The 15,261-nt window shown below is 39.0% G+C and overlaps 1 protein-coding gene across 3 annotated transcripts in view; it reads left to right on the forward strand.

The window, feature by feature from the left end:
- glsb (glutaminase b) overlaps nucleotides 1–15,261 on the forward strand; it is a 39,648-nt gene that overhangs the window by 6,521 nt on the left and 17,866 nt on the right. For all 3 annotated transcript variants that reach the window (XM_008295074.1, XM_008295072.1, XM_008295073.1), the window contains exons 3-12: nucleotides 169–290; nucleotides 1,292–1,421; nucleotides 2,662–2,741; nucleotides 3,673–3,836; nucleotides 5,760–5,818; nucleotides 10,138–10,170; nucleotides 11,002–11,060; nucleotides 11,775–11,841; nucleotides 13,411–13,461; nucleotides 14,004–14,180. In XM_008295074.1, the coding sequence (XP_008293296.1) occupies nucleotides 169–290; nucleotides 1,292–1,421; nucleotides 2,662–2,741; nucleotides 3,673–3,836; nucleotides 5,760–5,818; nucleotides 10,138–10,170; nucleotides 11,002–11,060; nucleotides 11,775–11,841; nucleotides 13,411–13,461; nucleotides 14,004–14,180 (942 nt within the window). The remainder of the gene's footprint in view (nucleotides 1–168; nucleotides 291–1,291; nucleotides 1,422–2,661; nucleotides 2,742–3,672; nucleotides 3,837–5,759; nucleotides 5,819–10,137; nucleotides 10,171–11,001; nucleotides 11,061–11,774; nucleotides 11,842–13,410; nucleotides 13,462–14,003; nucleotides 14,181–15,261) is intronic.

Below are 15,261 nucleotides of genomic sequence, written 5' to 3' on the forward strand. Positions count from 1 at the left end.
ACACCTGAGCATGGTGGCAACCACACGAGCATTGCACCAAGTTGTGTCTGAACTTTTGGTTGTTGCTCATACATGGTTTCAATTCATGAGGTTTTCATAAATATTTCTTTAACGCATTTGTCATAACATCCAGTTATATTTTTTGTTGCTTCCATTCTGTTATTTCAGGCACTTAAAGCCACTGGGCTTCGCACTGGAGATCCCCGACTGAAGGAGTGCATGGAAACCCTCAAAGAAACTCTAAAGAACACTTCAGATGGCGTTACACTGGACAGGCACCTGTTCAAAAAGTAGGGCTAATCGTGTCTTGTTTGCATGTTTCATCTCCACCGACATTAGTGACAATTTCTAATCATGTTTTTCAAGGACCTGCACTCACTTCGGTCTCATTTTGATAAACCTATGTTTTTTACTAAACAGATTTATACTGTCATGTTTAAATTTGCAAAATACAAAAATATATCCATCAAACAGCATTTCAGGATCCATCAGATCCCACTATTCCTTAATGGAGGAAGAATCAAACCAGTAACTGTAATGTATAGTTATGCAGTATTTTACTGAGGTTCTCTGTATTTATTGTGGCATCCAAATTAGTAGAATCTTGATGAAATACATATGACACTGATATTTCTGTGTGTCAGACACCAGATTTTTTAACACTGCAATGGCTTGTTCTCTTCTAGTAGCTACTGGATACATTTTGATAGAACACACTGGATTGTACTCAGGAAAACCACAATTTCCTTCCTTCCTTTCTTCAAAAACCTAGATCGGGGAGTTGATCTACAACAATTTAGTTTCACTTTTTCTACTGTGTGTTTTGTGTCAATCTTAAAAACAAAACAGTAGTTTGTGGGATTTTGGGGTTTGTTTGTGTGGTTCACACTGGTGTCTGAGGCAGTCAGAATCTGTCATGGTGGTTAACACTCATTTGTCTGTAGAAGCTACCTCTACTTGGTCCAATTTTTTGGTTGGTTGGGTTTTTTTGGCTCTAGTGACCAAAAATATGAGCATCAGCATCTGTGATACCCTGGATAATGATGTTCAAGGTTTTCTACAGTCAGTGAAAACTACCATTCATCACTAAATGGATTCATGTTGGATCCAGCCACATGGATAAAATAAGAAGCGGATCAAAATGTGATGATGAAGCTTCTTTATCAAACACTTCTGTTAACATTCACAGAAGTTTGTCAGACTTCAGGGTTGCAAACTTGGTTGACAAACTTTACCTTCAGTTGCATGCAGTCACAGTGTTTTAGCATGCTATTTGTGGTTTATTCATCAGGTGTGTCCAGAGCAACATTGTCCTGCTCACTCAGGCCTTCCGCAAGAAGTTCGTCATCCCAGACTTCCAGTCCTTCACCTCCCATATTGATGAGCTGTATGAGAGTGCCAAAAAACTCTCTGGAGGACAGGTGTGTCCTTAGATCCATGATTGTTTTTCCTCCCAGTGCATCCTAAATATTATTTGTTGCATACAGATTCATTGCCATCAGTGTGTTTGGACAGTCTGGTTTCAGTCTGCATTCAGATGGTATCAAAGGTGTAGATCAGTCTTTGATTACATATCCGGAATGGAAGCCGGCGCCACACTGATCTGATCACTGCATCAACAAACCGTCATCTTGCTCATGAAGGAAAAAAATCCACCCTTAAACATGTTAAAAGTATCATTGTGGTGTTCTTGGCAACAGTCAGCGAGCTGCTGCTTTCACACGTGAGTGTAGGATTCTCTTTGACTGCACCTTTCTGTTTGTTGAGTCATCTCTTTGGTGCTCGCTGCAAAAAATGTTCAGACGTTTAAAAGGAGTGCTGCAAAATCATAAATATAATTGAATAAATGGCAGTGATTCAGAGATTATGTAACTCTGTCACAGTGAAACTCCTGCTTTCAACAGAAACGCATGCGGTGAATCAGTGTGTAGTGGAGGTAGTGCACACGGTAGTTTACACCTTCATAAGACCAAGTGAAGGGGTTGCAGTCACAAAATGGATGAACCCATCTCATTTCAAACATTTGAATTGTGAATTTAGAAAAAGCACTAGTGGAATTAGGAACATCATTGAAGCTATATCACAGACACCTCTTGTGTCATGCTGCTTTGCTTTTATTTATTTCAACAGCATTAAATTCTGATTTGATCATGAGTCATGCAATCGTGCTTAGAAATACTACCTGTTAAGCAGGCAAACAGTAATTCAATTACATTTCTGCACTATGATGTGGATAGTATTATTTTCCAGAACTCTCTTTTCCACTTATGCACTACAAAAATATTTTTTACAAAAATCTATTTCCAGATGTTAAAAGCAACTACTTAACAAAGTAAAAATGGAGAGAAAAATCTGTTTTCAAGTACAGTCATCATTAGCCTGAAAGAAAAAAAGAATTACTTTAACTGAAATAGTGTTAGTCAACATAGATAAACAAAAAAAACATGCTCTCCTAGTTTACCTCGTTTTCATATGCGTGTCTGAGGGTGGATTAGTCCTTTCTTGTCTGCAGATGAGGATTTGACCTCGGTCGGTGTTGTTATTGTGCTTTGTCAGTGGTGTATGGCTTTCCATTGAAGCCTGAGCCTCAGCAGACGTCAGTGGTGTAAGGTGACCTGCTGTGGTGCTGACAGTCCTTTAACTGCCTTATCTCTCTTTCAGGTTGCAGACTACATTCCTCAACTTGCCAAATTCAGCCCTGACCTGTGGGCAGTCTCTCTGTGCACAGTTGATGGACAGAGGTGAGACAAAGTCAAAGGCAGGACATATAAATAAAGGGATTAAAAGTATATTTTTGATTTGTAGCGCATTATTGTTTTATTATTTGCTTGATGTTTCTCAGTAAGCATTATAACAACAGCTTTTTTCTGCTGTGAGCATTCCTGTGTGAAATCCTGCTTCATGCTGGTTAAAAATTTACCCAATGGTATCCAGTGATTTCAGTAAGGACTGCTAACAGGCCTTTTGTATTTTAAGTGGAACAACCGAAGACATTGTTTAGGAGTTTTATTTATTCATTTGAGCAAATCATTACATTTCAAAAGTTCATTTTATCAGTGTTTAGATGGTAAAATGTGACTATTGTGATTAATGATCTACACATGCAGGGGTAAGCTTAACTCCATGTCCTGAGATTGGACAGAATAAAGTGAACAACTACAATGAAATGAACTTGGTCTACTTTGAAACTTGCAGTGTTCAAAGTATGTTTTAGAGAATACTATTGATTTAACTTCGCATTTTTATTTATTGTAGGTCAATACAGTATCATCTACAGGTGGTGGGTTTTATGTATAAAGCCACTTGTGTTTTCTGGAAAGCACAGAACTAGTACAAAGGGACAGTCACCCAAAGTGTTGTTGGATGATGTCAGCAGGTGTTTTGAGCAGCCTGTTCTCTGATAGGCAGCTGTAACTTTCCATATCAGTGTATTTGTTATGTTTGTAGAACAGCGGAAGTCGTAAAGATAAGAGAGTTATGTTATTGTGCTGCAACACTGGTGTAACTTGAGTTTATGGTTTCCTGGAATACTGACACATTATTCCATGAATTAGCAGTGATGTTCTTATTAATTGTTATGAATTAATAATAATTACCTCGTTTGTTTCCGTTCTGAATTAATTTTTTAAATAATTAAAATATATCAATAATGTGATCTTTTTGCTTTTGCAGACACACTGTTGGAGACACCAAGGTTCCCTTCTGTCTGCAGTCTTGTGTCAAGCCTCTGAAGTATGCCATTGCTGTTCATGACCATGGCACCGAGTATGTCCACAGTTTCATTGGGAAGGAGCCAAGTGGCCTCCGCTTTAATAAGCTCTTCCTGAATGACGAGGGTGAGATTTCAGTTTTCTTTTTTTTTCCTCTTCCTTTACATTTATGAAGTCTGCTTTTGTGAGTGTCTAAGGAGCTCAACAGCCCATCAATCCATTATCTATACACCACTTAACCCTCTGTAGGGTCGCAGGGGGCTGAACTCTATCCCACCTGACTTAAGGTGAAGGCAGGGTTCACCCTGGACAGGTCACCAGTTTATCACAGTGTTATACAGAGACAGACGACCAAGCACACTCACATTCACACCTACAGACAATTTAGAATCACCAATTAATCTCAGCATGCTTTTGGACTGTGTGGGAGGAAGCCGGAGAACCCGGAGAGAACCCACGCAGGCACAAGGAGAACATGCAAACGCTGTGCCTCCCAGCTCAAAAACCTATACGCACAATTTTCCCTCCTCAAAATAATGCAGTGGAGACCTGATGTAGGGTTGATAATATGTTGTGACAGCAGAGGCCCTGTGGGATTGAACTTCATACCGTAATTGCATCCTTCTGTGCAAACTGCTAATAACACTAACGGCAACAGTTTTAATACTTATTTGTTGGTATGTGTTCTATAAACAAGGGCCTGAGCTTATTAAATGCAATTCATGGAACGTTTATTAAAGAGGCATGCTTTTCATGCTTTTCTCCCACTGCATTTTTTGCATTTTTCCCCAGAGTGCTATTGCTACATTTCCCCATGACCCCAGTGATTCTTGGTGAGGCAGTCTGTCACTACGTACCGAGAGAGTTACTCATCAGTGCTGATCGACTGTCTAGCTCTAGCATCAGGGAGAGAAAGAATGGGAGCTGTGACTAAGCTGCCAAGTGAATGAGTCAGATGCTGGCATTAGAACTACTTGTGCACACTTTTGTTGTTTTTCTTGCTTTAGCAGGAATGTGAAAATGCACATTGTTGGGTTAAACTGATGGGAGTGGCTACCTACTACATGTAGGAAGATGAACAGTCATCAGAGTAGTGGCTGTGCTGTGAGAGGAAATGCCACAACCCCGTGGCTGCAGCTTAACTTGCTGACCTCTTATCGTCACATCCTGCGTGGGAATTTTGCCCATCTTCTACCAGGGTAGCCTTGTGGTTGTACTGTTGTGTAAGAGGATCACACACCAGCAGGGAAATGTAGGTGATGTAAGTGTGAACTCCTTTTAGAGATCACAGGGAGGAGAACTTCCTCAGTTGTCATGGATATTGCACGGCATTGCTGCAACTAAAGGGAGCATCAAGTAAACTTCAGGGGAGAATGGCAGCGACGATCTCCTCTGTCAACTCTCTTGTTGGGGTCAGGAGTCTTACAATGTCTCCAGCTTGCAAATGATTTTAAAGAATACATGACTTTATTATAATACGTGTGTTTTTTCTATAGCTAAAAATAAGTGTATTTGGTACGCCAGCTCTGGATTATTTTTGACTCTATGCCACTTGGTGAACACAGATAACCATCCTCCCCCACATCTCCACACATTGGAAGCATGATACTCCTGCCTGGCCAGAGAGGGACTGTAATAGTTTCTTTAATGTGTACATACACGTTTTTCTAACGAGGATTTGTTATGTAGCATGTGTTGTAAGAGTCAGTTTTGGTGCAGGCGCAAAGCTCAGTTTAGACATACACATACCAGAGATACAGGAACAAGTTGGCACACAAACTGTCAGCTTGCAGCCCAAGCATGTTCCAGAGTTGACAGACATATGAACATAAATATTTGGTCACTTTCCATCCAGCTTTCCAATGCAAAAAATATCCTGCAGTTTTGTTTACGCTCCAATTAAGGCAGCACTTGTTGTCTGTAATATCTTGAGTCAATGTGTGCTACTTGATTCTCAGTGTTTGATGTGTCTATATACAGAGCTCTCACAACGAACGTTTGCACTTTGATCCTCTATAGCATGCTAACTGAGCTCTTGTTGTCTTACAGATAAGCCCCATAACCCCATGGTGAATGCTGGCGCTATTGTTTGTACTTCACTGATAAAGGTAAAAGCAGTCACACTTTTTTTTCCCTCTCCTTCATGTGTTTTTAGTCTGTGTGTCATTTCCTCTGAAACCTTAGACGAGAAAATTCCTTGTATGGTTGGTATCACTGAACCACTTTATCAGGTAGATAAAATGAAGGTTAAGGTAAATATTGGTCGCAGATAAGACTTGACTGTTAGCAGTGGCCTAATCAACCCTTTCTGTTTGTTTGAACACATCAAAACCCGCTGAAGAAGACTCACAAAAAATAACAATATAATAACAATGATTTAACACCCTCTCCTCACTTGTTAAACCATTTTTTGACACTCTTTATGATTTTGCTGTATCGATTCAGTAGACTATAGAGTTTGCTTTGTGTTGAGATATTTATGACGCTTGACTCAAAGTATTTCTAGGTCACTACCTCAGTCCCCTGCCATGTGTCTTGTTGTGGTGATTAAGACTTGTGCTAATCCTTCCTGAAGGGCACTTAGTTGGCCCAGCACACATGCTGTTACTGTCCCTAGCTGAAAATAACCTGTACAGTGCACCAGTCAAATGCAGGTGCGCACACACCAGCAACAGTCTGTTAAAGCCAGATCATAAAAGACAACACAGTTTGGTGTTTTAACTTCTCCTAGGTGTAACCGGTGGTGAGGACAGACTGACAGTATGTAGGCTTTTCTAGTGAGAGAAATGAATCACCCGTCATTCGGCAGCAGCTCACAGTTTTGCCCATAACAGCTTTATGGCTGTTGTTGATCACTCTAAAGTTAATTTTAATTCTTTAACCCTACCAATCTCTTTGCTGAGTTAGTGCTTTCAGTAAATTATTAGCATACACGTGTACTCACATAAGCTGCAACACAGCGTTGGAGTTAGTTTAATTTTCATACATTTTAATAAGCTTCTTTTCACCTCAATGAATTGTGGATTATTTTGTTTATTGCTACATAATTATCAATTCTAAGGATTGGTATTTGCAGCTTTTTCTGGAGGCGACCTCTGTTATACTCAGTTTTTCAACTGTATGACTAATGAAGTGCTTCATCCTTGCTACATTAACATTGTTATTGCAAGAAACAATTCACTACCAAAGCTTTTAGGTGTGATTAGTAGCTTCTACATGACTTGAGGGTAAGCAAGCTACAGAGGAAGATCTTCATAGAGTAATTTAACTTTTGATGGTGCCAAAATCATCTATCCTTTATGTATGTAGAGGCATGCTGACGCATGTAGTCTGTTTGATCGTGATTTGATTTTGGATCACTTAAAAACAATAAGCAACAGAGTAGCTCAGGTCTCTGTGTTTTCAGTGTCCACATGTTGTTAAAATTCCATTCCTTTTTTTTAAAAGTTCTTTTTTTCACCTGTGCCTCTTGTTCATTGTCACCTCTCATATTTAAGCCTATTTGAAATAAGTATAATTTCCTTATATTCTGGATGAGAAGGTTTCAGTGGACAGGGACATCATTCAGGTGCATTGGCATTTACCTGAAAAACATTTCCCCTTTGGATTTTAGGTTGTGCTTTTGTGTCCTGACAGCTTGTCCTACATGCAGTCACGTGAACTGGAATCTACAGTCTTTGTACTGCAAAACTTTGGCAATGTTTGTCAATTTACAGAATACCACCACTTACTGCATCTATTTAAACCGCACAAGAGCCCAAATTGGGCCCAAATGATTTGGGGAAAATATCTAATTGTGTATTTTCTGACAGATATTGCAATTTGATTTGTAGTAGATATTTTTTAAGTATTCCAGCCCAAGTTCAATATTCAGTGTGTTAAAAAGAGAAAGGAGAAAAAAAGAAACAACTGATGCCATCAAAAGCGTTTGACAGACAGAACTGTCTGAAGTTCATAATTCACATTTGGTAGTAGCAGGAGAAGGATTTAGAGCAAATGGTGTCCTACTAAAATAAAAGTTAGTCATCAGAAACAGTTGGCTTTTTTTAAAAGAATAGTTCAACATTTTTGCTTTCTCTACAAAAGAATGAGGAGAACATTTCTAGAAATTTCATGCCAGTGCATTGAAGCTGCCTAATCACAATTAAAACAATGCATTTTTTTATATCTGCAAATGAATTATCCACTGTGTATGATAGAAGTGTCACACCATAGTGACAAGCCTACACAAAAGAATAGACATTAAATACCCCATTGTGCAGCTTCCTTCAGACATATTCATATGTTGTAATCAGTTGATGTTGCTTAATACTCAGCAGGATTCTAGACATTTGGCTGTGTTAACCAAACAACTGGAGGCAGGGGGAAACATTCATCTTATGATGTCAGTTTTAGCACAAGTTGGACAATGTAGTAGTTGAGCAGAGCTAAGGATTTTGATTTGATGATGCTAGAACAGGCAGCCGTCCTGTTACAGCAGGACTCTGGTCACTCCACGATATTGTTGTTTGGCAAGAAATGGCTCCAACAAGTAACTCCCTTGAACACCACTAATATTTTAACCAATGTTTCTGTTTACATACAGATTTATTGTGATCCAATATGCTAAATAGTGAGCCTTCATGTTAATATGTGTGTTTTTTTTAAACTTAGGACAGAGCCACAAAAGCTAGTTTCCCCCTGCTTGCCATACAAATGAATATTACCATTAATCTCTCAGAATGTAGGCATATTTCCTAAATCTTGAGCTATTGCTTAAACACTGATTGGGGTTAGTATGAGGAGAACTATACTGCAATAAGATGAACCAGAAGAACACGTACTCTATTTTTAAGTTATTTGTACATATCTACTTTTTCTGTTCTCTTAGGGTGTCCCCTGCCTACTCCAGAACTTTATAATAGCTGTACTCCTGTGCAGAAGTCCAGTCAGGCAGGTTGCTCAACAGTTTTCTTATTGATTTAGGTTGCCGACCAAGATAGCTATTTTTGCAGGGCGCTCTTCCATCACTCTGAAAACCTGTTAGACTGCCTTCCAAGCTGCAGAGAACAAACCCAGAAATGGTTCAATGACATCCCCTCTCATTTGTTAAGAAGATAATGTGTGTCTGTGTCCATATCAGCTCACCATTGTCATCAGTGTCCTAAATGTGTTGCCTTTTTTTATTATTCTTATTTTTTTAATGAAATTGAAGCACAAATGTCAAGCCGTTGGTCAGGTTACTGAGTAAGCTTTTAACCTCGGTGGGAAATGAGATGGCTGCCCCGGCAGTATGCCCCAAACTGTTATTACATGGTGCTTGAAGGCTACATGTTGTTGCTGTTTTTGTATGTTGCATATTTTCCAGACTTAGGAACTGTGGGAAATAATGACTGCTGCTGCAGGTCAAATGACGTTGGTAATTTTTTCTTCCTTTTCCATATCTATCTCCTCACTCTCTCCCAATCCCCCGATCTCCCCCGTCTTTTCTCTCTTTCTCCTCCAATCAACTCTGTAGAAACCCATTTAGTGACTCTTTAACACCTCCATCAGTGTCACTTATTTTTTTCGTCTGCAGAGTTTACGGTACAACTTAAAATGTACCCTTCAGTCACACATGACTCAATATTTGTAAGGTTAAAAACTCATCCAAATCATAAATACTTCAGTATTTTAAACGTATAAAAAAAAATACGATAGCACTTAAATGTGCATGTGTCCATTTTTCTTTTGCTGTGTTTCTTTCTGGGACTAGGCAGCGACAATGATTTTGTGATTTGATAAATGTACACTGAACTACAAGCTGTGAACTTTATTCTCAGGAAAGCCATTCCTCCCTTTTCCCCTCCTTCTTTTCCCTCTGTTTTTGCTGACAGCCTTTTTGCACAAATGACACCTTTTGACCTACAGTAGATGCACATCTTCAAACACATACATACCCACACCTGCATACACCCATATCTCTGTGCATGTTGTACTTTAAGTAAAAACCTACAGTCCTACAGTCAGGACTGTTAGATATTTCTTTTAATAAATGTTTGTTTCGTTTTGCTATTAGGCTTGACATAATACTGATTACCAATTTGCAAACAATGAGATGCCATAGTGAGATGTAATGATGAAACATAAGCTCTGGCAATGCTCTTGTCTACTAAATCTCCCTTTAACTCCAATAAGACTTCCCACTTTGTAACCCATTCGCAAGCCAATCGCATTAATATTTTTGTATCTCCTGTACTTGTATAACTCCTGGAAAATCTCACTTATGTGATTTTTACATTTTACTTGTAATAAAAAACGATTCATACTTGTTAATTCTGCAGTTTTAATTTGTCAGCAGTATCATTTATCATTTTAGTCTTACAGTTAATGATGCTATGCTTGTCCTCTGCCGTGTCTCTTGGTGAATGAACAGTATTAACTGCTTATTCTTTTTTTCTCTCCACAGCAAGGTGCAGGCAATGCAGAAAAATTTGACTATGTAAGTATTAGTCAGAGCTTCGTGATAATAATTATGAACTAATTTTTTAGGAACTAGCTATGGAGATTCATAGCTAGCTAACCTTAGTGTGGTTAGACTAGAAAAGTGACACCAAGTACAAAAACCTTGATGTTTGACTATGCTGTTGATGTACATTGTTGTCCCGAGGAAAATTAGGGAGCTGCTCACGAAGGCTGTAGTTGGAAAGATCCTTGAAAATAAGGACGTCTTAAACCTTGGAACATTTAGTTTTTTCTTCAAGATTACATTTTAGCTCTTTAATGTTCATCGGTGCATAATTTTCTAATACTATAAAATATAAATGCATTCATTTTGTAAAAACAAACTCTTCTTTCAGCAGCTTCTTTGTCAACGTATGGAATGTAGATTTAGAGTTTCTGTCATGGTCAACAGACTTCCATTTTTTAAACGTATTGACAAACTTGTTGAACTACTCCAAACAAGCAAATAAGAAAATAGCTTTTTGTTCACGGTCTGTCACTTCTGTTACCACTCCAGTGCTATTCTTCAAAAAAGAGATGCTGGACCTATTGTCCTAGTGCAGTAGATTTAAATTTACCAACGGCCAGCAAAGTGCTTCTTGTGTGTGTTTTTTTTTTAGGGTCATAAGAGTACACAGATTGCTAAATCAGTATAGTTTGACACTTATGTGTAATACATACCATTACAGTTTGGAATTGGCACACAACTCCTGCAAATGTGAAAAGAAACACCAGGCAGGCCACAGAGCGTTCAAAGAATTTAACCTCTCGCCATGAGCTACTGTTGATCATTGTGTCACTCCTAAATCTTCTGCTGTGTTCCCTCCAGGTCATGAACTTTCTGAAAAAGATGGCGGGAAATGAGTATGTGGGTTTCAGCAACGCCACGTAAGTCCCCCTCTGAATCACTTGTTCTGTTTTCAGAGTTTCTAGGTCACCTCTTAAATTTACCAGAGGGAAATATGTATCGACAAACTGGCTCAGAGGTAGTTCAAGAAGTTTTCTAAACCTGTTTGAGGCTGGTACAAGTGAAAAAAAAACACAAAAAGGTAGCAATAAACAACTGGTAAACATTTCTCTTACATTAGTTGCCAAGGTTGAATCCAGCCCAAAGTTATATGTTGACTGCCAGGACTTGTAAGCTTTCCAATGAAACTGAAGTAGAATTAAACGGCATACACATCCAGTTGTGGGAATTAAGTGACATCACTAACCTCATGTAACAGTTAGAATATAATTATAGGTGTTCGATGTCACTCTCAGTTTTAGCAAATTGGTCAAAAGTACATGTTGGACCCTATACCCACATTTGATTTGTAATGACCTTTTTTAAGGATAAGGACCAGAGTTGGCATCTGTGTTTTAAAGTTCACTTGCATGATATATGACAGCATTACATGCTAGCAGGAAAAGATCAGGAGCTCATGTTGCAGTATCATCACATGATCGCACGAGAGCTCTGGTTGTACTGTACACACGATGGGTGGGGTCATGGAATTCCAACACAGAAATACAAGCACACACACACACACACACACACACACACACACGCCATATTTCCTTCCACTTTGTAATGGGAGTGCTCTGCTCTTTGTGTGACAGATTCCAGTCGGAGCGTGAGTCAGGGGATAGGAACTTTGCCATCGGCTACTACCTGAAAGAAAAAAAGGTTTGACCTTGGATGTGTCATACGTTGTATTGCTGACTTTGTTTTCCGTTGGTGTTTTACTATCCTGAGAACCTGGAGAGCCAAACAAAAAAAATAAACACAAAATTGACTTCCTTGTACATTTTCATACATCTTTTCGGAGGGTGTGCAGATTAAACTTTTTTTTTTTTTTTTTTAAATGAAACATTAATGTCCATCCTCGTGTGTCTGCTTGTCTAAAAGTTTGTCTGAGTAGTTTATTGCCAGAAGGCCAATGAGTAATATTCTTCACCATCTAAATTAGACATTTTCACATATATATAATTGAGAATGTTGAATTTTTAAAGAAATAGCATTGTTTGCTTCAACTGACTGTAATTGTCAAGTGTACATTTGCCTTTTACTGGAATAAGCTGGACTCAAATGAACTTTAATTAGAACAATTTGTTTTTCACCAAAGGCAGAGGTTCTTTAACCGTAGGAAAACTAGGTGATGTCTTCCTTACCTAGAAATGCAGGAATCTTGTTTTCGCCAGGTCTTACCACAATAACAGGTGCAGATTCAGTAACCGATTACGTCGTCTTCACCCTGCTTCACTGACCTCTTAAAAGCGTTTGACCCTTTGCTGAACGCCGACCTTATAAGCAGAACTGAGACTGTTGGACTCATGTTGTTGACGCTCAGTCAAGCAACAGGTGCAGGGCTTTATTCTTGCTCTATTACTGTTTGCAATATGCATAAATAACATCTTACTTTTTCCTACTCTGTGCTTGAGTGTCCTTTTTTCCAACTAATTTAATTTTCCTGGTACATACATCATTGTCAATCAACAGTGAATTAATTTATAGCACATATAAGCACATTGCATGCAGATCCTACACTGATATTGCTGTTACAGGCCACTGTTTCCCCACTGGGATACAGGAATGCTGTTCTAGGTCTTTGAAGCTTGACTTATGTGTGCTGGCCAGAGGTCATTAAGCATCACAGAAGATTTTGCCATGGTGCCACTTTAGAAGCTAAACCCCCACAATGCTTTTTGCTTTGTGGACAAAAATGACAAAACAGCTTGATAATACATAATCTGAGCATGCACAACACTGCCCACGTGGCGTCGTGGTGAACCCTCTAGCAGACCCTAGTGTACTCGCTGATACTGAATGTATAACATTGGCTCTACAGGAAGAAAAGAAATATCCATCTCACAGTAGTCGACTGTTACTACTACTGCGAGGCAGCTTTTGAAATGCCTTGCAGTTGTGTTCATATTTGATTTATTACCTACAGTACACAATCCAGTATCTGCCCAACCTTAGATACCCTTGTGTCCTCCCTAACCTTGGAAGAACTGATCTCAGGTGCTCTGAGTTTTGACATGAAATGAACTGCAGACTGTCTTCCAGTTGGATTCTTCTAGAGAAAACTTTAAAGCTTTCTTATCTGAGTTTTTTATGACTTGTCATAAAAACAAAACCAAAAACCTGTTTTGTTTTACCCTGATTAAAATGGTGCGTGTTCTCACGTCTGTCTTTAACAATGAGATCTCAACTGCCTGCTGCTTGTTTTGAACGCCTGTTGTTTCTCTGCAGTGTTTCCCCGAAGGGACAGACATGACATCTGTACTGGACTTCTACTTTCAAGTGAGTGTCATTTTTGTCTGTTTATAAATTTTAATGACAGAAAGTGTTGTTCTGCTTCGTGTTAGCTCTGACTTTGTTATTGATTGTGTCCTTGAATGTCAGACCCTGACTAGATCCAGTCTCTTCTTCCAGTTTCAGCCACATATTAGTTTCTTTCTGTCAAACCTGTCCTTCTTCCATGATGATTCCCCTCTATAGCTTCGTCATCGTATACAGATGTTACTCACAGCCTGAACAACTGTAGTCATGGAAATATCATGCAATTGAGATACTTTTTTTATTTATTTTTTTAATGTAGCCTAGTTTAGGCTAAATACTTCCAAAAAGTATTCTTTGATATGTTGCCTTACAGTCTCTAATACTGTAGGTGTTTCTACGTAGTGACTGTGGAGGAATATGATTCACATCATTTTCATCAAGCCAACTCAACTTTCATATTCCTGCTCCCACATCTCCATTACTCGCTTTGTGTTACAGAGGCATGCTGTGCTGAAAATTGTTATAGAACAATAATGCAAATTGTCCTTGATGTGCTCCTTCAGCTGTGCTCCATTGAGGTGACCTGCGAGAGCGCCAGCGTCATGGCAGCCACCCTGGCCAATGGCGGTAACTGCCCAATCACGGGCGAGCGTGTGCTGAGCCCCGAGGCGGTGAGGAACACGCTGAGTCTGATGCACTCCTGCGGCATGTACGACTTCTCAGGACAGTTTGCTTTCCATGTAAGTAGTTTTACAAGAATGCAAGTATGAACCTGTCTTATTACTGAAGGGAATGACTCAAAGGTACACTCACAAGACTGGACACTGATAACCCTGCAGTGTCCTAATCATGAATTCATCTTTCAGTGTTTTTAAAAATTAAAAATTATACAATATTCTCATGCATGCTAGAGTCAAAACATGCACAATAGCTGTGCTTACGTGGTGGTAGGATAATATCCAACCATAAAATAACACAGGCAATTGATTATAATTGCAGAACACCAAGAACTTCTTTGTTGTCCTCTTTAGGTGAAGCTTCTTAATGCCAGGTGGTATGAAGCAACCACAGTAGTTTCCATGATTACATTGTTTATGGCTTTTTCATGCCAGGTGGTATGAAGCAACTGCAGTGACTTCCATGATTGCATTGTTTGTTGCTTTAAGATTTGTTTTTGCCAGAAATGTTGCCTAATAAAGCATTTAGCTGCACATTAAACCAAAGACAAACATGTTTCCTATATTTAAATAGTACAATGTGATTTATTAAACAAGAAATTTCAAAGGAACTTGTGCAGTAGTGGTACAGTAGAGCATTAGAAAGACTTGCATATACACATGTAGCAATAGATTTACAAACAGATGGTGCAACCTGATCTTCTGCAGGCAGGTTGGCTATTATTTGCATTTGATGTACAGCTTGAATAACCTCAGGCCAAAGTGTAATGGGGAGCTTTCACTTAGAGTTATCCGTTAACGGAGAGTTAAAGTTGTAGGCCTCTGGGACTATTAATCATAATGACATGGTTTATCACACCGATCAAGCGCAAAGTGATTTAAAATACTGCTGATACAGCGTGTTTACTGTGGGGGCATACAGGCTTGTATCAAGAGACAAGAACACCTACATCAGCGGAGGTGTTTGTTGTTAAAGGATGCCACATTTTAATGAGACATATTCTGATGGCAGAGAAATGTAGAGAAAATAAGCAATGTGTGGAAATATCTCAAGGGTGTAAATTCTCACGTTTAACTGCAGTTCACAGAATGAGACTCAGTGTGCTGTATTGTTTATTGCTCTTGGCATTCTCTGTTGGAGTTA

The sequence above is a fragment of the Stegastes partitus genome, unplaced genomic scaffold (assembly GCF_000690725.1).
Source record: "Stegastes partitus isolate 25-593 unplaced genomic scaffold, Stegastes_partitus-1.0.2 Scaffold1018, whole genome shotgun sequence".
NCBI classification, from domain to species: domain Eukaryota; kingdom Metazoa; phylum Chordata; class Actinopteri; family Pomacentridae; genus Stegastes; species Stegastes partitus.